Source organism: Xenopus laevis, chromosome 2S (assembly GCF_017654675.1).
Source record: "Xenopus laevis strain J_2021 chromosome 2S, Xenopus_laevis_v10.1, whole genome shotgun sequence".
NCBI lineage: Eukaryota > Metazoa > Chordata > Amphibia > Anura > Pipidae > Xenopus > Xenopus laevis.
In genome coordinates this window covers 151,445,160-151,470,461 of record NC_054374.1, presented here as the reverse complement: position 1 = coordinate 151,470,461, position 25,302 = coordinate 151,445,160, and the positions used below count along the sequence as shown (strand labels likewise).

Genomic DNA, 25,302 nt, shown 5'->3' with positions numbered 1-25,302 from the left:
GACATAACCACATTGTGATTTTGGTCTCTCATTGACGCCAATTTGTTTGGTGAATTTTTCTGCGGTTTCACAATTTTTTGATTGAATCTTCAAAAAGGTAAAAGAAATTTGTGTTATAGTCCATAAACTTTACATGAGAGCATTAAATGGCATTGATAGGGGAAAGTAAATCTTGAGCACTTGGTAATTTGTTTTGCATTGGGCAATAAATGTGCCAGACTTCAGTAAACCCAAAGATAGGTTGAATAGACCATTACAATAATAATACATAGAGCACATTCTACCTATATTTTATATGCTTGTTCTGTTCTGTTAAGGATTGTTGTCCTCGCAGGTATGCTAGATACTACCCTATCACATTCACACAACACTATCTGGTTATTTTCATCAGGAGTCAATTAATCTGCCTGTATGTTCTTGGAGTGTGGACAGAACCAAAGCAAATACAAAATAGTTGCAGTACCAACATCGAAATCAACACAGGTCCCCAGAGCTGAAAGGCAAAAACTATTTGTTATGGTGGGTTCTCTCTACAGTCCATTTAGCTGGCCTCCTTTCAGAAGAGCCGGAAGTTTACACCTTTAATTTAAAGGAACAGTAACACCAAAAAAATGAAAGTAAATTAAATATAATGTGCTGTTGCCCTGCACTAGTAAAACTGGTGTGTTTGTTCCAGAAACTCTACTGTAGTTTATATAAACAAGCTGCTGTGTGTTATTCAGAATTTACCTGTTATCTACTGTGTATCATGTGCATGATTGGCTGCCCCCATGGCTACACAGCAGCTTGTTCATATAAACTATAGTTGTGTTTCTAAAGCAAATACACCAGATTTACCAGGGCAGGGCAGCACAACAGTATATTATATTTTTATTTTCATTACTTTAAAACACTTATATCTTTTGGTGTTACTGTTCTTTTAACAGTGGTTTAACCTGGTTATTAAAATGAAGTAATAAATAATATACTTACTCCATTTCCACTCTTGTTATTGGAATATAAATATTGGTGATGGTAAATTAGGAATAGAGTGTAATTATTTGCAAACCAAAATCTGGCTTTTACAAACACTTGTTAAAATAATCAACTTTTATTTAATAATATACGTTTTTAATTGACATGATATGTTTCGTTTCTAGGAACTGTCCTATCACTCACTGTCAGTGACCGATTCCACCGTTACTGCTGAAGCACTGGACCAAACTATTGCCCAGTTTGACACAGTTGAAGAGGTACTGAAACATTTCAATCCCGAATCATGGCAGGCGGATCTAGAAAATCTCTATACAGATACAGCTCAGTTCCGGGGGAGAACTTTTCAAGAAAAAAAATCAAAAGGTGAGAATGCAACAACAAAAAACATGCATTAAAGGGGACCCGTCACCCAAACAAAATTATCCAAATCCTAATTTATCATGTTAGTCAAGCAAAATGAACTTTAATTACACTGTATAAATTATTTGAATATTGTTTCCTTCAGTCTGGGAATTCATAATTATAGCAAGCAGGTAGGAGTCATTTTGTGGACATTGTTGTTAATAGGGATGTCGCGGACTGTTCGCCGGCGAACTTGTTCGCGTCCGCCGCAAGTTCGCGAACGTCGCGCGACGTTCGCCAATAGGCGTTCACGTCAAAATCGTTCGACCATTCGATCGCTAAAATCGAACGATTTTCGTTCGATCGAACGATTAAAATCCTTCGATCGTTCGAATCGAACGATTTTCGGATGTTCGAAGTTCGCGAACTGTTCGCGAACTGTTCGCAATTTTTGCCGGTGTTCGCGAACGGCGTTCGCGAACACATTATCGGCGGTTCGCTACATCCCTAGTTGTTAAGGCAAGCCTTGTATTATCTCAGAATCTTGTTTGTGCACCAGGGGAAAGGGACCCAATGTCCATCCCCATGCACTGGTTACACAATTAAATCGTTAAGAGAGCTGGGGGAATGTAGGGAGATCGGTGACATCTAGGAAGTGCTGAATGGAAAGTGAAAGTAATTGCTTGCCCCGCCTCTATGCCTAGGCATAGAGGCGGGGTAGGCAATATTTGATTGACAGCTGATATTTTTAAATGAGCTTACAACAGCTATGAATGCTTTAATAAAAAAAAAGAAATTGGATTTCATATTTAATTTAAGAAGGACTTTTACTATACAGATTTTTATGTCTGGGTGACGGGTCCACTTTAAACCCCTTTGCTGTCTATTGAATCAGTCACCCAGGGCCCATAGTTCCCAGGGGCTGAGTATCATGAAGAAGATGATGTAGCAGAGGGATGGTGTGGAGTGTGATGGGGTAACAGCAGGGGATGGGGCAGAAGGGCGCAGCCAAGGGACGAGGACACAATTAATTCTTCCATATGTGTAAACACAGAATGTAGGTCAGTGGCACTTCGTACCTTTCTTACCAGAGATGCCGATTCATCATCATTGACAAATGGTTACATCTGATTCTAGGCATAAAATAAATACAAAAAAAGTTGACCCTGAAATGTACTTCTGTCTCATATTAAAGTTAACAAGAGAAGCAATAGCGATTACCATAAAATACACGTAGAACCTTAAAACAGAACCTTTAAAAACAAGGAATAGTAACACAAAGCAGAGAACAAAGGCATTACAGCATTGTGATTCTCATTAGCAGCAAATGTAGGAGAACGTTCAGCCAATTAAGCTGCAGATAAGCCAATCAACATCATACTGAAATTTGAAAAATAGGATTTCAAATAAAGCATATTTAGGAAAGAGACAATAGCCCTGCATTGCTGCAGTAAGTGGTTGGACATATACTGACTAAGTTGGCCACAGGGGGTCACCATCTTGTAACTTTGTTAAACATCTTTGCAAGACTAAGACTGTGCACATGCTCAGTGTGGTCTGGGCTGCTTAGGGATCGTCATAAACAAAGCTGCTTGAGTTCTGCATGGCTGGGAAGTAAGGCGGGGGCTCCCCCTGCTGTTCATAAGTATGATTGTTTCCCTGCTCAGCAGTTAGGGACTGACTGTCTGACAATTCCTATCCACAGCAGTAAATGAAGTGAGAATTTCCCTGCATACAGTCAGCTTTTTTATAAAAATGGTACACATTTTTTAGTTAAAGTATATTGGAGTTTCTTTTTCATTAACGAAAGTAAAAATGGGATTTTATTTTTTTGCCTTTACATCCCCTTTAAATAAACCTGCACTTTATTTGATCCAAATGACTACTGTATGTGGAATTATCCTTGGTGTGCCAAATATAGAATCTTCTGATCCTAGGAAAGGGGAAAAACAAATGGGATGAAATTGGTCTGACAGAGTAAATCCAGTTCTTAACCAGAAGAGCTGACTATTTATTACAGACTTCAGGGGCATCCGGTAACTGGACACTCCCTCCTTCCTCAGGCATGTCCTTTAGCAGGACACAGCTTGAGTTTTTTTTTTATTACATTATGTGACTATGGACTGGACCAAGAATTTAATGACCATAGATCCTAACGAGACCATAGTAGACAAATTATATTATATTCATTAGTCATGGTTTTTCCTACTGGTTCTATAAACACATCACACCTTCCCCAGGCCAGATATTCTTATCTGATAAACAAAGGCTAGTCATGTTTAGACATTTTAATTAATTAATATTGGATTAAACCCATAACCATTTTCTGATACCATAGTTATAATGGTGTGGATCCTGGGGTGATTATTGTGTTTGAATTTATGTTTTTGTATGACTTAGGTATCATCTACTGAGGGTCTGAATATAAATACTAAGTCACCCCATGGAGGGGTTTCATTCCCCCTGGTATGGATATTGTCATTCAGTTGTTGAGCCAGGGTTTAGAGTAGAGCAGAATGTTTATTAAATACCATATGTAGATTAACCATTGTAATCCTAAAGTAAAAAGTGTTCTGGCAAGACAGTTTGCAATAATATAGTATGGGCTATTCAAACACAGTAAATCATAACAAAATAAGGATGGTTAGAACTGAAAAAGAAAAAATATAATGCTGTATGGGATCTATTATCCAGCCTCTCATCGTCCAGAATGATAATTCCCCCAATTTATTTAATTTGATATTTCATTGTTACCTGATTTGCTCCTGATTAATATCAAGACTGTGCATTAACAATGCCCTGTGATTGAGCTGACCTTTGCTAGTATTGATTCAAGTTAATGGGAGCAAACAAAATGACTGTGACTGGCAGATTTGTGATTGGTTGTCTTTGAAAATGGCAGTTTGAATATAAACACTTCATAATATAAGGAATATATCTACCGGCTTTTGGCAAAGGAAGGTAAGACATGAGGAAAGGAAATGAAATTCAGCAGTGGGTGGGAGGGATGGCTACATGAATAAATGGAATAAGAAGGGCATAACAAGGTGATAAAAAGAACCTGGAAATAATGAAATAAAAATAAAGGAAATGAAAAAAATGAAATATCTAGAAAGCTTCAAATTATGGGAGGACCATTACCCATAGAATCCATTTAAGCAAATAATTCAATATTTTAATAAATTCTTTCCATTTTCTCTATAAAAATAAAACAGTAGGGCGCTAGTGAGCAGCGATCCAAGATGGCCGCATTTTGATCGCGCTCGTACCGATGGGGCACTGAAAAACCTTGATAACCTTTGTCTCTAACCACAATTGGGCAGGAAAAGAGTGGAAAGGTGTCCCAGCAAGGTCGGGAAACTCAGTTGGCATTTAAAAGACACAAACGGGGAGTAAAACAGAGCTTACGTACTTCGCCCATTCACGCCCCGCGGAGTGTTGCGTCATTCTTAACTAGGCCTTGATCCCCAACCTCGGCTTCAATGGCCTTGCAGGCAGACTCCTGGCTAGAGAGCAAAATTTAAATCTCTCATCCAGCAGGAATTAGCAACAATGGCAGCAACGATTACAACAGACATCACCGAACAGCTGCAAGAATTGGGGCACAGAACGGATGTCATAGAACACAAAGTTGATGACATTACCACAGTTCTGGACGCCCACGAGACGGATATCCAAGACGTCCAGGGTCAATTACAAGAAGTCTGGGACAAAATTGAGGATGCAGATAATAGGTCCAGGCGCAACAATTTTCACATAAGAGGTATCCCAGAATCTGTAACGGACCTCTCAGCCGCCATGGACAATATTTTCTCCTCACTGATTTCTAACCTGCCACAAGAACACTTGGAATGTGATTGAGTGCACCGGGCCCTGCAACCACTGCCGGAAGGTGACCCTCCAAGAGACATTATACTACGTCTCCACTATCACCAGACACAGGCAGCGATATTGCAGGCCGCACAACAGAAAGACCGCTTGGAGTACCAGGGCACTCAATTTCAAATATACTCAGACTTGGCTCCTTTAACACTTCAAAAGCGAAAAGCGTTGGCACCAATAATTCAGGTCTTACAGCAACAAAAGATCAATACCTATGTTGAATATCTCATAAGACATGTAATGTACAACTAATTGATATATCAATGTCATTTCATTGGTTAAACATGTGATATTGTTAATGTCTTTTATTTGAAAAAGAAATAAAAATATTGAAAACAAAAAAAATAAAACAGTAAAAAAGTACCATATCATTTCATAATGCTTATTTTTCAAATGTCAAGCGACCCCCCCCCCCAAAAAAACATACATTTATAAAACGGCTTTGTTTTCTGCAACAGTGACTGTAACCTAGTAAAAATACTTGATTTAAGCTGATGCTTTATATTTGCTGTATGCCAAATTATCCTGAATTAGACTGAATGACTTTGTTCAGTACAGAGAGCTAAGTGACCTGTGCGTCCTGACAATGAATCATTTTATCTTGCAGTCAATTTGGACAGGCTTAATGATGATGTCAAGCACTACAGCTGTACTCCAAGAAATTACACAGTGAATTTAAGAGAAGAATTAAAAATTACAAATGCTGTATTCTTTCCTCGATGCCTGCTCATCAAGCGCTGTGGAGGAAACTGCGGCTGCGGGACACCGAACTGGAAATCTTGTGTTTGTACATCTGGCAAAACAGTGAAAAAATACCATGAGGTAAGACAATGAAATTAGACAAAACTGGATAAATGCCTTCTCCCTGATTAACCAAGCATGGTCAGCCCGTGGCATACACAATGCAAATATATTCAATTTAAATTTGAGATGTTGGCTGATTTGAGAAAATCATTGCAAAAACATTTTTATAAAATCTTAATATTATCTCATTCGAGCTTATCAAACTAAATTTTTTGAGATTTATCAATTTACCACTTAAAAATTTGAATGGAAACATTGGCACCTAAAATCTGGTGAGAAATCAATAGGAGGTGTGTTTTCCACATTCAAGTTGATTTATAATATAATTTTTCGCTTAAAAAAGGATTTCATTTAAATTGATGAAACTGTAATTTTTCACATGGATCAAGTGTTAATGTAAACCTTTCCACAAATATACTCTGTCGGGAAAAAACAAACTACAATTTTTTCCCCACAATTGAATTTTGAAAATGAATGAAAATTTGAAAACAGATACATTGACCTCCCTGTGTCTAAACTACAGCTCCCTGAACGCCATTGACAGCTGAAAGCTTTTGTTGGTTGAGGGTAGTTTATTTAAGGATTTTTTTGAGAGCTACGGGATAACCCGTCTGTTTGATATGTTCTTCTTCAAAGAACAATGTTTGAAGCAATATCTTTTAATTTAGTTTTGTCACCAAATATAAAGTATTCCAAAGGGATTATGTACAAACTACAAAGTGTCATGTTTCAACAGTGAAAATAAGAGCTAAGCAATGCAATGGTTTCTCTACTGGGGCTATTGATTGAGCTGCTTAATGAACAGAATCTCATTTCTGTTTTTTAGTTCAAGTGTTGGTTGTTATAATGGATGTAGAGAAGAAAGCTGGCTAGACCTGTCAATAGCATTTAATGGTTCAGCTATAAATAACCATGGAATTCAGAACTTTCTAAGTGTTGTGCCATATCTGTACTTGAAGAAAAGTCCCAAGGGATTTGACGCTCTCTGTGTACTTACATTTAGATATTGTATGTCTGATAATTAACAGGAAACACCTTTTCTCTCATGTGAGTTGTGTCTCCAGAGAAATAGAGTTTCACGTTGGACATGTCATACGACTATGTGAAATGACTATAGTTACATAGTTACATAGTTAAAGCGGGTTGAAAAAAGACAAAGTCCATCAAGTTCAACTCATCCAAATGAAACCCAGCATCCATACACACACACCTCCCTACTTTCACATAAATTATTTATACCCATATCTATACTAACTATAGAGTTTAGTATCACAATAGCCTTGGCTATTGTGTCTGTCCAAGAAATCCATCCAAGCTACTCTTAAAGTCATTAACAGAATCAACCATTACATCATCACCCGGCATTCACAACCTCACTGTCCTCACTGTGAAGAACCCCCTACGTTGCTTCAAATGAAAGTTATTTTCCTCTTGTCTGTAGGGGAGGCCTCTGGTGCGTTGATCCTTTTTATGGGTAAAAAGGTCCCCTCCCCTGCTATTTGTCTATAATGTCCTCTAACATACTTGTGTAATCATGTCCCCTCACAAACAACCCCAACCGTGACAGTTTAACATTTTAATTTAAATCTTTCCTCTAACCAGTTTAGTTGCACTTAGTCTCTGCACTCTCTCCAGCTCATTTATATCCCTCTTAAAGACTGGAGTCCAAAACTGCACTGCATACTCCAGATGAGGCCTCACCAGGGACCTATAAAGAGACATAATTATGTTTTCATCCCTTGAGTTAATGCCCTTTTTTATGCAAGACAGAACTTTATTTGCTTTAGTGGCCACAGAATGACACTGCCTGGAATTAGACAACGTGTTATCTACAAAAACCGCTAGATCCTTCTTAGTTAAGGAAACTCCCAACACACTGCCATTTAGTGTATAACGTACATTTATATTATTTTTGCATAGCCTTGCATTTATTAACACTGAACCTCATTTTCCAGGTTACTGTCCAATTTTCCAACTTAGTCAAATCACTGTGCAAAGTGGCAGCATCCTGCATGGAATCTATAGTTCTGCACAATTTTGTATCATCTGCAAAAATAGAGACAGTACTTTCAATGCTCTCCTCTAGGTCATTAATAAACAAGTTGAAAAGCAAAGGACCAAGTACAGAGCCCTGTGGAACTCCGCTAACAACACTGGTCCAATCAGAAAATGTTCCATTTACCACCACTCTTTGTAGTCTATCTTTTAGCCAGTTCTCTATCCAGGTACAAATACTATGTTCCAGGCCAACATTCCTTAATTTAACCAGTAACCTTCTGTGTGGCACTGTATTAAATGCTTTAGCAAAGTTTAAGTAAATCAAATCCACTGCCATCCCATAATCAAGGTCCCTGCTCACCTTCTCATAAAAAGAAATTGACTTAGTCTGGCAAGATCTATTACGCATAAAACCATGGTGGCACAAACTCATATGTTTGTGTTATGTTTCATGTAAACCAATATTATGTATATTATGTATTATGTAAACAAAACATGCCCAAATGAACTTATACTTCTGTAAAGGTATTCTTACATATTTTTTAAAACAATTTTTAGGCTGCATAAATTGCCCCTATTATTAGTTGGGTTCATAGATTGTGCTACCAAAGATCATTAAATTATACCACTGGTCTATGGGAAAAAAGCCATTCAAAATATTTTTCCACCCATCCTTCAACCACAAATATCTGCTATTACAGCCTTACCATGAATATTGACCGTTCAAAGTTGAACACAATAAAGGGCATATTTATCAAGAATAAGTGATGGGCAAATTTGCAAAATTGCAGCTAAAATTCAGCAGTTTTTTTCATGACGACAACAATTCTGACGCCGGCGACAATTACGCGGATACTCATTGACTTTAATGTGAAATTCAAAATGCGAAATTCGCATAACGGGCAGAAAATTTGTGGAATGCGAATTTTCACAATTCGAGGGCGTCAAAATTGATGCCACCGACAATATCGACGCCGGCGTGAAAATTCACATTTTGCTGATTTTCCGCCCATTTCACGAATCTCACGGCGAAGCAAAAAGGGACAAATTCACCCATCACTATCAAGAATTTAATTTGTGAGTTGTGTGATTGTTTCTCTATCTTGGATAAGCTCAAATTTGAATGTCTGGGTATTTATGAAAAAATCTGCATGTCAAAAACTGGAATAAAAAGGATGTGGAAAAAACTGTAATGATTGAGTTCATGTCTCGAATTGGTTTTATGTCCCAAAAACTCAAATTGATTGAGTTTCCAATAAAAACCCTCAAATCAACCAATAAACTTGAGCTTTGCCAAGGAGATTTCCCATTAACTTCTACATGACTTTGCCAGCATTTAGATGGCAAATTTTTACAGTTTGAGTTTTTTTTTTGCTTAATAAAAACCAGACATTCGAGTTTTTGAAAATATAACTTAAATGTATTAATTCTAATCTAATATAATTAGATTTTTTATAAATCTGCCCCTAAAAGTGCAGCTGAAGTTGAACTTTGCCTTTTAGGCCTTTATACTACATACGCTCATGCAAAACATGTTGTTATCAAGGGAACCTTATTGCACAAATTAATAGTATTAATGTATAAAGTCAGGGCATATCTTCAGTTGCAAGCTTCCACCTAACAGCTATTTTTAAATACAAACTTCACAGCTATCGATAAATATAAATACACGAATCTCAGCTAGCTATCAGCATGTGAGCCTGCTAAGATATGTTGTTAATAATAGATACTGTAAGTCTTTAGGAGCCACACAATTGAACAAACTCAGATCATCCCCACATCTGAGCAGAGACATAGCTCAGAAATGGAAAAAAAAGCTTCTGAAAACAAAGTTGAAAAGGATATTAAAAATATATATGTACATGCGGGTGAACATGTACACTTGCATTTACTCAAAAGTCCATTTGGTCCAGAGGACCTTCTGAGAAGAGGGAGTAAGTCAGGAAATACTATAGACCTCTATCAATGAGGAGAGATGGGGGGCAATAACATTTACCTACTGTATACGTATATAGTGGAATCCACCATCGGCTCCATCATGCTTCATTGTCATGCTTAACAAATAATGAAGCAAATATTATACAGTGGGGACTGTTTTGATGGAAGTAAATCCTGTGCCTTTGAAACTCTGCAGAGACAGATAAATATGGAGCAAAAAACCTGAAGACAGACTGTCCAAGTTGTGCTTGTTCTCATAGCAAAGATGAGCCAAAAAGGAGGCAATCTACAGAATAAGAACATTTCATAAATACATCATGCCACCAGCTGAGTTGCTTTGCTTTACTTTTAATCATGCACATAACCACCAACACATTTTAAAATATGCATTTTAATTGACTTGACCATGTTTTATGGTCAGACAAATACTTGTAATTATTATTTAAAAGTTGATGGCCACAACCTGAAATTCTTGTAGACCAGTGATGCTCCATTTGTGTGTCTGGGGTGATCCGCCAATCTGAAATACTATTGCACTGACTGTTCCACAATCGATCCCCATTTTATTTGGCCAGACTGATCAGTATCTTATGTGATTGCTTTTAGTTTGAAACAATTCAGGCCACACTCAACCAGCTTAACATTATTAATGTTATCTAGGGATGTCGCGGACTGTTCGCCGGCGAACTTGTTCGCGCGAACATCGGCTGTTCGCGTCCGCCGCAAGTTCGCGAACGTCGCGCGACGTTCGCCAATAGGCGTTCGCGTCAAAATCGTTCGACCATTCGACCATTCGAGCGCTAAAATCGAAGGATTTTCGTTCGAATCCAACGATCGAAGCATTGGATCGAATGAAATCATTCGATCCAATGGCTTCGATCGTTCGACTCGAACGAAAATCGTTCGATCGAACGATTACAATCCTTCGATCGTTCGAATCGAACGATTTTCGGATGATCGCGAACTGTTCGCAAATTTTGCCGGTGTTCGCGAACGGCGTTCGCGAACACATCGGCGGCGGTTCGCTACATCCCTAATGTTATCCCGGTTTACACATCGCAATTTCAATTTCTTCAGCTAATAGAGTGGGGTGTCCTGGAAAGAAGAAGTAGTCATGGCAGAATTAAGAATCAATAAGTATCAATATAGCAAAGGACAATACTTCAAACACATAATTTTATCATTATTCATTTTCACAAAGACATGGAGATAACTTCTGAGTTTAGAAAAGTGTGCAAAATATTTTATTCCAAAAAAGCTAAAACTACTGCTAAAATTTTGTTTGTAAACCATACATTTTATAAAAATAGTAAACTACAAAATAGAAAGCAATTTTACAGCAATGATTTGTGATTTTGAACTGCCCTTTCAATGCACAAACAAATTTTATGGCAAGAAGAACTTGTCTAGCTATTCGAAATACGTTTAAATTACATTTTGGAAATGGAAGCACAATTATAAGAGATAGTAATTAACAAGGTACTGCATTTGTTGGAGGCAGCAGAGCAAATAAGCATTAGAGAGAAACAATTTTATGACTTTTTAAATGACCTAGAACTATTCTATTCGTTTTGGTTCGCCAAAGAATTCGATAATTTCCTGCAAAATTCGTGAAATGGCAAAAAAAATTGTGAAATTCGAAATTTTGACACCCGTCAATTCGCGTAAATGTTGGCACTCGCATCAATTTTGATGGCAGCATTAAACTCAATGGCCGTCCAAATAGTGTCGATGCGCTGCGGTTTTGACGTGAGCGACTTTTTCAATACGTGTCCAAAATTTTCTGACGCCAGTGAATTTTCAGCACTATTGTCATATTTTTCTCTATGAAGCATTTTTTCACAGCAATCCCCATGATCACTTTCTACCTACTGCAATTGCAATTGCTATTCACCAGTACGCAGTAGCACATGCTCTTCTCTCAGTTTGCCCACAGTTGTGCCGAATATTTCCAATGTTTGGCTGGTGTAATTTTTGGTGTTCAGCATGTGGGTGACATAAGTGCCCTGTTCTTTCGGTGCAACTGAACTTCGGTGATTGACACAGGGTGCTGAGGGAATCCTGGAGGGACCGCCTAGACCAGAGATGGTGGTAGGTCCAGGGTTACAGTTTAGAATGAATTGCAAGAAGCCCTGAGCAGTACTGAGAACAACTTAAAGGGGATGTCAAGGAGTGCCTTTTGGCACATGTACCTTTATTGAAAATGGTTGTAGGGAATTTGTGCAAACTCCTTGCTCTTTTCCCTGTAAGGGCAGACACACAGAGCCTGTGGCTGTGTGCTGTAAGCTGTTACCTGGCAACCAGCTGTTCAGTGCAGTAGGAAGTGACACGGCAGCTAATGAGTGGCTGGCAGGAAAAGGAAGTCACAGATACTGGCAAAAGAAGAGAGCCTGGCATAGAGAACCGCCTGGTGAACAGAGAAAGAGGCCAGAGAGCTGCTGGTGGGCCTAGAGAGCTGAGAGGCTGCACCAAAAGCATTCAATTGGATCGGACTGGCACAGGAAAGCCACATACTGTGCCTGGAGAGACAGAGAGTGTGAAAGGAATACAGACTAGAGGAACAACCAACAGGCGGTTTCTATCTGAGCATCCAAAGGGGCTGGTAGTCGCACTGTATGACTGAATGTGCTGAATTCACCTGAAGAGAACTCTAAAGTATCCAAAGAGGATTTGGATTGAGTATCCTGTTTAAAGGGACAGTACCCTAAAGAAGCTCTTGAAGATAAAGAGACTGTTATTGAAAGGACATTAAAGGACTTTGTTTCTTTTAGTTAGACAGATTGCGCTAGCAAGTTAGTTAGTGGGGCCCTATTGCCACCGGTTAGGAGTGCTGCATGTATTAGGTGCCCATTTATTTTAGATAAACAATAATTCAGTTTAACCAATAAGGTGTGTGTGTTATTACTGTATTCCTAGTGGTGACACCCGTATATGCATTCCCGGATCCCACTAGGTGGATGCACTATGCTAGTAAGTACCAGGTACCCAGTCTCTCCCAATACCACTGTGGAGTGGCTCAGGTTTGTCCCGTGTCATCAGGTAAGCGCCACACCGACAAAGGGGTGTCGAAAGGGTTACATTTTGGAGAGCACTGCTGAGATTACAGTGCTACGCAATATGTTGGCGCTATATAAATACATGTTAATAATTACGGCTGGGACCTGGATACGGAGAAAGTGAGACAAGATGGCATCATCTGCTGAGAGTCCTCAGAGTGTTCTGGAGTGGTTTGGGCCTTAACCCGAAAAAGACTGCTGTAGTAGGTCCGATGATACCCAGAACAAAAGAGGTATTTACTGTACAAAATCCTAGATGCTGATGGATCTAGAGTTGTAGGTTCACAATGAGACTCAGACGGTGTCTGGTGTCAGTTGAATGAAAAACATTTCATAAATTTGTTAGAAGAAATTAGAATAATTTTGATAAACGTTTGTAGAAGACCATGACTGGTAGCAATATCAATTATTGGATGCCTTCTCCATAACCTACCACTCTCACCATCAATCCCCTTACCTCACCACAACAAAACCCTCTGGCAATAACTGACTTAACTGCAGGGAAATTGACGGGGATCAGAACTTGCCTTGTAGGTGTACACAAGCGCTTTTCTTTCACAGACACACATTGATTCAAGCATGGCCGGACTGGGAGAAAAAAGCAGCCCTGGCTAGTGATGGGCGAATTTGCGAAACGGCGAAAAATTCGCGAAACGGCGCCGGCGTCTCGTTTTTTAACTTCATTAACTTTAATGCAATGGCTAATATAGGCGTGCGTATAACAATTGTCGCAGGCGTCGACATTGACGCATGTCAAAATAATTTTGACGCCCATTGACTTCAATGTGTTTCACCCATCACTATTTGTAGAATAATGTACCCCCCTATTGTAAATAATATGAGAATATTGTAAAGAGAAGACTCCCATAAATCATGATAAGTCATGAAGGTCATGGAACTCTAATGTGACTTCTAATATCCCCATATTTTACAAAAGTTCCAGTTATAATGTTTACATCACTAAGCACCGTTTACAAAGATATAATTCTAAAAAAAAAATGAATACCAAAAAATAAGAGGACATTATAAGGCGAAGACTTCCATGACCATATAAAATCATTAAGGTGCTTTTTACAGGTTTGCGGAACTCCGAGATGAATTCTAATATGCTCATATTTTACAAAAGTGGATACATTATTTTCTTATAATACACAAGTTATGTGACACAACTTAAACTCACTAAACTCTGCTAAGCACCATTTAGAAAGATATAGTTTTCAGAAAATTTATGAGTGTTGACATTACTGTGTATACAATAGGAGGAGACCGTGAGATGTTCCATTACCATTGAAAGGAGAGCAGCACACTTAAGTAACAGAGCAATTGATTTAATATCTTTAAAATATAGTTGGGCATATTTATTCCACACGAAATTCTATACGTTATGATTTGTTGATGAATACATTGCCAAATTAGTATTTAAATATCAAATCAAAGAAGGAGCATACATTTAACTGGTGTTGGATGATATAAATGATTACTTGTGATGTCATAACTAGTCAATTATATGTTCCTAAAGTCTATCTTAGTAATCAATTAAAAACATTATTTATTCTGTAAATATTCTAATTACATTATGTACAGTATTTACATTTTTGAGTGATGCCTCTGCTATCTAATGGCACATGTTGAAAGCTGACATGTCTAAAATTAGCTGATTCCCCCAATAACAGAGAAACCTTTTTTTACTCATTGAATTGTAATGCAAAAAAAGTGGTTTTCATATATCCATATGTATATTTTTTTATGCATTAAGTCAACTAGAAGTAAATATTGTAGTAAAATACAGTGTTATTCAGTTAATATAAGACTGGAGAGCACAGAACAATCGCTGTTTCTTTGCTCTCAACTGCACAGTAAATGTTATGCTCCATTTAATTCTATGAACCCAAATCTAAAGCTATTTTAGATACTGTAGTAGGCGAGACTTGGAGTTTTGAATATCATCGCTGTGATCAGTCAGTCAAGCTGCCCTATTTCCACTTTATTCCAGCACTCCTCTTCTGTCTTGTCTAGGAAAAGTGTTTGCCAATTCATTTTTCTCTTCTTATCTGCAAAGCTCATACTGTATACCATGCTCATGTTTTTTAATATAAAAACACAAGGAGAATCCCAAAGCTGTCAGAGGGTTTGTTTACTTAAAGGCTGTCCAAATCTCAGCTCTCAGCCAAGACATACACTCTTTCCTGGAAAAATATACTAATTCTACCATTGACTTTTCCTACTGAAGTAAAAAATATATATTATTATATATATTGATGTATATATTATTTTTATTAGTATATGGTTTATACATTATAAAAATAATTGCAAATATAAGAATAATTATGTAGAAGCATTATCTAGTAGTTTTCAGACTTAGTTCATTAAAACCCCTTTTTGCAGTTTAATTTCTTATTAGGGCCCCCTTAGAAAATAAAAGATCATAATAGGTCTAGGAGAATCCAGAAGATCCAATGGGCATATATTACAATATTAGATGAAGGTGCAGTCTGTTTTCCTTATGAATATTTTCCTTAATTTTTTATAATGGTCACAACAAAGTGGGAGCTGGAGGTTTTAACTTTATAATAGGCAAGAGCAATACGTATACTGTAAATTATATACTTATTAACTTTGCTTAGTAAAGTCAGTAGTTATAATTGGTGATTAGTAATGTAAATTGTGTTACATGACTCACTGAACTTGTGTATTATGAAAAATAACCCAACCACTGTTTTGAAGAATGGGGACATTAGAAATTAACGTCTAATTTTATATGCTTTTATATGGTCATGGAACCCCTCTGTGACTTCTAATATGCTTATATTTACAATAAGGCATAAATTATTATTATTATTATTTGCCTCCAATAAGGATTAATTATATCAAGGCTTAATTATCATTATATTAATTATGTCAGGGCTTAGTAGCACTTGTAGGTTGGAGTGAGGACCAAGGAGAAAGTTGCTACGCAGGCTAGCAGGTAAAAGTCCAGTTGGCGATACACAAGGGGTAAAACAGGTCAAAATCCAGGCAAAGAGTCAAGGGCAGGCAGTGATCAGTGTAGTCAGGAACCAGGCAATAGCTCAAAGTTAAAAAATCAATATTCAAAAACATCAAACATTTTTCGAAAATGCAATAGTAGAATTACTGAGCTCCCAGGAACACTCAAGAGTAGCACCTATATTTGGGTATTTAACCCGGTTCCCTTGCATCTGTTTATTTTCAAATTCCACGTCAAAAGGAGGCGCAATGACGTCATGCACCGACACGGCACACTGCTGACATCACCATGTGGCCATAAGCACAGCCATATTGCAGAAGCGGAATGCTCCTAGACGGAGCACTTCTGCCAATATGTTAGTTAGGATCAAGTACAAGGTACTGTTTTATTATTACAGAGAAAAAGAACTTAAAATTAAATCTATTGGAGATGTACTGCCTGTAATTTAGAGTTTTCTGGATAACAATAAAAAAAAGTTACTTAGAAAAAATTTGCGACAGAACTGCACTAGGCACATACCTCTTCAGTCTGCCTAGTCCAGCCTTCTGAGGCAGCTATCATGCTCTGATGTCCACTAGCAGGTGACACTAAGGAATCTTTGTCCTGGGGTCGTTGGAGGTGAGCGAAGGCACAGGGGCATATGGGTGTGACTTGGGAGCTAGTGTCATTTGACCCAGAACAGGATTTTATTTTTTATTTTTTTTTTGTTATTCCTAACATTCATGACCATGTTTTGTTTTTGGGGAAAAAAAGTTGTCTTAAATGAAAATTACATTATTACATTAATTTTCAGTGAGACGATAAACTGAAATGTTTTACTAAGCTTCAGAAAAAGTTGCTTAAAATCTTTAGAGACACGCCCCTTTGACTTTTAATTTTTCCAATGAAAGCTTCATTTTTTTTCACTTTATTAAAATGTGACTATTCAAGGTTTATTGAAAAAAAAACATGCTTGAATATATTTTTCGTTTTTTTATCCCATTTTGGGATTTTTAGAGGTCTACTTATTAGTGGGCGAAAGTTAGAGTTCACCTTTGAGAAAAACACCGCTACAAATCCAATGGGTATGAATAGAGAGTGGAAGAGTTTTCCTGTGGTGAGCTCTAGTTTCACTCTTGACAAGAAACAAATATTCCTACAAAAACTAATATTTGAAGGAACTGACGCTCCACAATCTATTTCCCAACCAATGACGTTACAATTAACTAAAACAAAAAACTGTTTTGTTTTTCCATGTGTTATTGTGTTTTGCACCTTTCTACTGGTCAAACCAGTTGCAATGACAGGGGGGTCTTAGCTGCTTCTGTTTCTGCATTATCATTTCTCCAAACTTAAAACTACAATATGAAAATAGGGACATTTTTTTCTACAACTGAATGCTAATTGTTATTTTCATGTTTCCTTTTTATAGGTGCTGAAAGTAATGCCGGAAAACAGTATCAACAAAAAAACAAAGAGCAAATCCAAGAATATGTCAATTGTTGACATTCAGCTTGAGCATCACGAGCGATGTGATTGTATCTGCAGTTCTAGGCCACCTCGATAAAAGAAAGTTCTTTAAGATGATCAAAAGCTTTATGAACTATAATGTACAGTCGTCTTTTTTTGGCGTAAGAACACTGATACTAGTCGTCAGTGTAACCATACATATTAGTGCGGTGCTCCTAGATAGCTTTGTATCATAACAAATTCTGCTTGGTTGACTAGAAAAATCAAAGAGTTCTAGAGCATAAAAAGCCACAGAGACATATCTAAGGAACTTGGTTTCAGAGACGAAACCATGAGACATTTTACTGTGCAAAGAGTATGGAATACTTAAGCAAGCAAATTAGACATTTTGAAATGTAAATAACCAAAGAAGTGCCATAAATACCTACCAGTATCAAATTGTACATCTTTGTCGCGGGGCAAGGCTTTAGTTAGACTTGTTTAATGCAGTTTTTTTTTTCATTCAGAGGGTGACATACATTTTCAGTTGTGGTTTATGATTTTGTTATTTTAAACAAGAAACGTCTTCATTAAAATCCAGGTTTTTTTATACCATATATTCAGCAACATCTCAATAATAGGATTGCTTGTAAAATCAGCAAGTAGCAGATTGATATTACGGCATGAAATGCAATCTCTCGGGAATGAGATTAAATGCAGGCTCGCAGTAGTCTGACCTGAGGGTAGGCTTTGGGAATTAAAAATGTTTACCACACTTAAAGGTTTATAATTTAAATAATCCACTTTAACTTAAGTAGTGACGCTGTATAGAGCTAAGTAGTATGTACTTTATTTATATTGGAAATATGTTCTGAAATTAAAATATTTTTTTAAAGTTAAAGTTTTAAAACCGCCCGTGCATGTACAGCATAAAGAAGGGCAAGGCATAAAAGGCTGCGGTTCCTATGATGGCTATCCTATGGCACTTCAGCAGTTATGCACTTCCAGTTTAGCAGTCTCCACCTGCAACCACCTGGGATCAACAATAAATCCATATTGTGTGTCTGTTTTACTTTTTCTTTCCATCTACATATTATTTTCCAGTGTATTTCCTGAAATGAGAATCAATAAAAAAAAAAGAAAAGAAATACAAAGTACATCCGTGTCTGAATTAAAAAATACATCATCAGAATGCATTTGCTCTCATTCTATTGAATAGTTTGTAGGGATGGGTTTTTTTTTAACCACTTGCATGCCAGAATTCAGCAATATTTAGGGGGTTATTTATCAAAGTCCGAATTTATCTCAATATTTCAATATCAAATCTGCTCGGGTTTTTTTACGGTTATTTATTATTAAATTTTCCTGAAAACTTGCTTTGCAGGAAAAAAATCAGATTTTCACAACTTTTTCAGACTTTTTCAACCGATTTTCATGATTTTTTCCTAATTTTCACCCGAAACCTCCGAAAACTTTGGGGTATTGCCCGAAACCCAGCGCACATCAAAAAATCATTAGGACTTCTTCCATTGACTTATATGCAACCTCAACAGGTCTGAGGTACCGGATTTTCAGATTCAGACTTTTACATCCTCAGGGTTTAATAAATTCTGAGAAATTTGTGATTTTTTAAAAGTCAGATCTTTTTCTGATTTTTGCATTCCGAGTTTAGAAAATAGCCCCCTAAGTGTTTCTCTTGCCTCCCATCCTGTCCTTCCTCATTTACAGACCCTTGCCTGACTCTTATCAACGGTTCTTGTCCAGAGAAGGCGTTGAGGGGTGTTGGGAAATTCTGGGAGCTGGAATTATATTTTCCGTCATTCCAGAGTCACAATAAAGGTGAGTTGCAATGCTGGTACCAGGACTGGGAGGAGGGACAATGGAAACAGTAAGTTAGGTAGAAAAAAGACACATGCCCATGACGTCCAACATTTTAAGTCTATATTTAACCTGCCTAACTGCTAGTTGATCCGGAGAAAGGCAAAAAAAAAGACATTTGAAGGCCCTCTAATTTGCTGCAGAGGGAGAAACAAATCCTTTCTGACTCCAAGATGGCAATGGGACCAGTCCCTGGATCAACTTGTACTATGAGCTATCTTCCATAACCCTGTATTCCCTCACTTGCTAAACACCATCCAATCCCTTCTAATATCAGCCATCACGATTGATTCATGGAGAGAATTCTACAACTTCACAACTCTCACTGTAAAAAAACGAATATTTAGTCGGAAACCTCTTTTCTTCTAATTCTTGGATGATATAAAATCTTCCAATTTAAAAACACAGAGAGGCAGACTTACTAATCATTAATCAATCCATAAGAGTAATAAGTTTTTTAAACCACAGAGCATATTGAATTTAAGTTATTTTAGTCTAATTATTTATTCTATTCGAATATAGTCAGAACTAGTCCACAGGAGAAAAAGAATTATTAAAAAAAAAATATTGTCCATAGCGTTCTATGGAATGCTACATCTCACACCACTGAAAATGTTGTGCGTCTGATATAAAAAATGCTTGAAGGTTAATATAAATAAATATGCACCTAGTCTTCTGACCCCAATGTCTTTGAACTGGACTTCTACATACCTAAAATGAACAACCTGTATTGGATGGTAGAATAATTAATACACTGAACTTTCCTGTTGTTTGTTTGTTTTTCTATGCTGCTGGTCTTCCATTTATCAATAATGACCAGAAACTGTACTGATTACTTTATACCATGAGTTTTTGGTTTTATTCAGCATGGCAACAGAATACTCAGAGGGGGGCCAAATTCAATTCAGGCCATCTCAACACTGAAAGGTGTAATTAAAGTCATAATAAAGTCATTTTTTTTGGACAGACAGAATATCAAAGGCTAGTGTGATACTAAACTCTATAGTTAGTATAGATATGGGTATATAGAATTTAATTAAAAGTAGGGAGGGGTGTGTGTATGGATGCTGGGTTTTCATTTGGAGGGGTTGAACTTGATGGACTTTGTCTTTTTTCAACCCAATTTAACCATGTAACTATGAGGCTTAAGACAATTTGTCAATTCTTGGATCAATTCGAAAAGCATGAGTGTTGCATATTACACAATTTAAATCAACAAAGATTACAGTATGTTAATACTAAGAGCCCTCTCATCTCCGGGGAACCAATTTGTAAAGTATATATTTTGCACAGATAAATAATGATTTTCACATATGCAAAGTCAGGGCCTTAACTATGATAATAACATCCCTTCAGCATGACATGTCCTTCTTCCTCAGCATGGCAGGGGAATTGTGGGAATGAATACAAATCACTGAAAAAGAATGTGGGCATAGGGGTGACAGCTGCTGTTTTTAAAGTAAAAAATCCCCTTCTCTGTCCTCAAACTCTTCAGATGTTACAGAAGGAAATGGTTAGAAAGTTGTTTGATTTCCCAAGGCTATCGCGAGTGGCCACAAGAAAATGCAGCCTTTCAGCTGTGTATGTTAATTCTAGTCACATAAATCCATTTTTATTTAAAGATTGTAATATTCTTGTATCACAAGGTAGTACAGTCCTTTCGTGTCCTTACAAAAGTCAGTCTAGCTGAGGGAACACCAATATACTCCTAATAGAAGGCAAATTAGATCTAGAAAATGGAAGTGGTGAGTTATTCCCAACATATTTATTTATACAACACTAGTGATACAACACTAGTAATGGGTGAATTTATTCACCAGGCATGGATTTGCGGCGGAATTTCGCCGCCCGCGAAGAATCAAATATGGCCTGTGATGGCTTTTAAAAATAAATATCCATACAAACGTTTAAGGCAAGGCTAGGCGAAGAGCTATTTTTTTTCTTAACAATGCAGCCATCTTTATTAATGACTAGTGATGGGCAAATTAATTTGTGGCGAATTTCTGCGTTTCAACAGTAGTGAATAAATTTGCAAAACTGCGGTGAAAAATTCGGTGAGTCAAAAAAATTTGGGCATGCATCAGAATAGTCACACGCATAACAATTGTCGCGCGTCAAAATTATTCAGACGCCCATTGACTTTAATGCATTTGGACCAAATAGGCGCGTGTGAAATTGTGTAAAATTGACGCGGGTGTAAAATTTTGACGCCCACTGACTTCAATGCGTTCTGCACATTTTACCGCATTAAGTGAATGTTTTGCCATTTCACGAAACTTGTGGTAAATTTAAAAAATTTTGAGCGAAGCGCAACTGGACAAATTCGCCCATCACTATTACATGATAGTGCAATGTGATTGAGAAATGTGGAATTTTGCCTTGAATCCGTGCATGGTGAAAAAATTTACTCATCACTAACCAACAGTAATAGTACAGCACACTCCAGAGAACAACTGTTTTGTAGTAGACAATCACATGAATGCTTTATGGTTAGTGATGGGCGAATTTGCGCCGTTTCACTTCGCCGAATATTTAGCGTTCTAGAACAATAAAAAACACAAAGGTTTAGAGTAAAAATAAGATTTGTAACAAAAAAAAGAAATGGGAATATTAGTGAATAGGCCACTAAACTGTGTCAAACTTTATGGGACTCCCCAAATAAACCTTTAGTCCCCTATACATTCAAAAAAATTACTTCTGCTCAAGTGATGAATTCATATCATACAGATGAAGCCACTTGGATTTGTGAGTTAAATGCGTCATGACTCAGGGTTAATTGAAGAAACTGGGTTATCTAAAGTCATTTTAACTCATTTAATGCATTTAACCTTTTCATTAGCATACCAAAGCACCATTGTTCACAATGGTGAATGCTTTAATTAGATGGGATGTTGTGACACAGTTTTCTGTGTTAAATGAGATAAATGGGATATCTGTGTTTAGTTATTCTGTGTCAAACAGACAAACCAAAGTGGCTGCATCTGTATAATGTTCCTAAATGTACCTTAATTGTTTTTTTAATTTGAGAAATTGGTAACTTTTAAGTTTTTGAGAACTTTTATCAAAAACATTTTTGACATGTACTGGAAATACACATAATCCCAACACAAATTCTGTGTTATTGTTCCTTTACACCCATTGACTGTGCTCACACGAGTGATTTGTGTATCTGCATTTAGATTTGAACCCAAAAAGTCTAAATACCTCTGAAAACATAAGGATTCCTCACGTATAGCAGCAAAGAACAGTTCCCATAGATACAGTAAACCAGGTCTGCTGGCCTAACATGCTCTCTCCATTTATGGTGACCAATTGCATATGTACTGTGCAAGAGGAATACCAACAGGACAACACGACAATCTAAACATAAAGCAGAAGGTGTGTATATAAGATGTGTATATTTATGCTTGGCACTTGAAAAAACACCCTTACCACTGCATATCTTATAGAGGATTAGTGATGGGCGAATTTATTCGCCAGATGCGAATTCGCAATGAATTCCCGCGATTCGCCACCGGCGAATAAATTCAAACACGGACGCCGCTGTCAGAAACGAGACACCGGCGCAGTTTCACAAATTTTTCGCCGTTTTGAGAATTTCGCCGGAAATTCACAAATTTTTCGGTGAAGCGAAATGCCCCAAATTCGCCCATCACTATAGAGGATAAGAAAACTTACACAAGAAAGCAGATATATTATCCAAGGACATTTCAATAATAACATATTTTAAAACGATGTACAAATGTGGACAAAGGAGATATATAAATAATTTTCAGGGTTTATGTACACACAGAGGCCTATTTATCAGCAGTCTAATTTTTGTGATTTTAGAGGTTTTTTAAACCCCACGACTAAACTCACTTTCTCTAAAACCATGAATGACCTGAAATGTATTAAAAAATCTGCAACTTTTTTTGTAGCACAATAATTATGACTTTTTTATATTGACGCATAAAAGCCAGTGTCAAAAACACCTGAAAAGCTTTAAAACCATTAATTAAAATCTTCCAGTTGTAGGGACATCTGCTATTGACTTCTACATGATTTTTACAGGTTTTAGCTGGAATATTTTTGGATTCGGAATTGTTGCAGTTTTGTCACATACTAAATCCTGAAAAAGTAACATTTTCCCCCACAACTTTTTTTAAAATTTTTGGCGTCAATAAGCCCGATCCGAAAAGGTCACCGCTTAAGAAATCTGCCCCTTATTGTCACTTTTAAGGCTTTCAACAGATTTGGAGATTTTTCCAATAACGTGTTGAGTACATGAAAAAACAAAATAAAAAAATGCATAGAAACTGCATTAAAATAAACGACCAAGGCCTGTTAAGGATGGTAAGTATGGCAGTAAAAAAAAAAAGCAATCAATAACAGTAAATGATACAACAGAACCCCAGAGAATATTTCACAGTGTTGGAAGACGATGAATGTGCTGTCACAGAAAATATTGCAGAAAGGAAAATTACAAATGAGAAAGATCCAAAGAGCAGGGATGTTTGGAAAATGAACGGCCGAGGAAAGAAGTCTAGCATTTGCCAAAAAATAAATAATGTCGCTCTTTACTTAATTGAAATTAAATATTACCTTTCAAGAAAAAGATGAAAAGTCAGTACAAGGGAACTGTGTATGCAGTGGGAAGAAAAGCAGCAGTGGGTTTGCTGGATCACATAACAGTTCTGTCAGTTTTGCTGGGCTGTAGGTCAAAGAAATCAGCAAGGTGACTGCCAAAACACAGCAAACACTTTATGAGCCAGAAGACTGGATGATATTTATTCAGAAAGAAAGTATTAGAACAGGAGTGCCTGATGTGGGGTCTACTTTTAGTGATGTTGTCCCATTATATCTACAACCATAAAAGCATTGTTATCATTCTGTTCCATGGAAAATATTACTTAAATATTGATTTATGAGAAAATGTATATTGTTATAAACACCGTTTTCTTATGTAACCTTAACATAATAAATATCTGAATGAAAAGCATGAAACATGAGGGTAATTTAGACAAGCTGTTTGTTGACAGTGTCTTGAGATCTACTGATCACCAGCTAAAGGTCTACTGGTAGACTCCAATTTACCTTTTAGGCTGTATTAGAAGCTGTTCAGCAGGCCTGGATTTGTGGAAAGGCCACCAAGGCCAGGGCCTAGGGCAGCAGCATTTTAGCATTTTAGGGGGCATCATGTTGCCCAACCATACCCACATTGGTTCTGAAACAATGGGGATGTGCAGGAGATACTATAGTTTTTTAAATTTCCTGTGCGCCAATCCCCATTACACCCCGATTTCGATGATGAAAATGTGCGCTAATAAAAGGGAGGGGATGGGGGAGCTGAAAGTCAGCTGGCCTACAGGTGCCCGCTATGTAAATACAGGCCTGTTGTTCTGGTATGTAAATGTTCTTTACTGTTCACTGACATGGTCGGCAATTTTTATCAGCCTGTGTATGGCCATTTTAAGTTTGAGTATGACATTTTTGATGGATTCTTATTTCATAGATATAGCTGGAAGCCTACCTTTGAGGACACCAGTCTGCTGAAGACCTCCATAGACTTTTTTTCATGACATCAGCATTTCAGTAGAATATGGCCATCAGATGTTTGTTATGTCAAATAATTTGCCCACTACATTTAAAATATTAGACAGTGCTGATCTAGAACATCATTATTATTTACTACTTAAAGCTAACTGAATTTTCTATTCTCAAAAGTAATCTTTGAGGGCTGCACAGCTGTCTATCGCCAGCTTTTGTACAGGTATAGGACCTGTTATCCTGAATGCTTAGGACCTGGGGTTTTCTGGATTACTTTTTGTAATTTGGATATTTATACCATTCATAAACATTAAATAAACCCAACAGGCTGGTTTTACTTCTAATAAGGATTAATTATATCTTAGTTGGGATCATGTACAAGGTCATGTTTTATTATTACAGACAAACAGGAATCATTTAAAAAAATCTGGATTATTTGGATGAAATGGAGTCTATGGGAGATGGCTGTGCTGTAATTCAGAACTT

The 25,302-nt window shown here is 37.1% G+C and overlaps 1 protein-coding gene across 1 annotated transcript in view; it reads left to right on the top strand.

Annotated features, from left to right (window-relative positions):
• The window catches only part of pdgfd.S (platelet derived growth factor D S homeolog), a 131,725-nt gene extending 113,160 nt beyond the window's left edge, over positions 1 to 18,565 (top strand). The window contains exons 6-8 of the mRNA XM_018250312.2: positions 1,140 to 1,338; positions 5,807 to 6,021; positions 17,393 to 18,565. Coding sequence (XP_018105801.1) covers positions 1,140 to 1,338; positions 5,807 to 6,021; positions 17,393 to 17,527 — 549 coding nt within the window. The 3' untranslated portion in view covers positions 17,528 to 18,565. The remainder of the gene's footprint in view (positions 1 to 1,139; positions 1,339 to 5,806; positions 6,022 to 17,392) is intronic.
• The last annotated feature ends 6,737 nt before the right edge of the window (positions 18,566 to 25,302 follow it).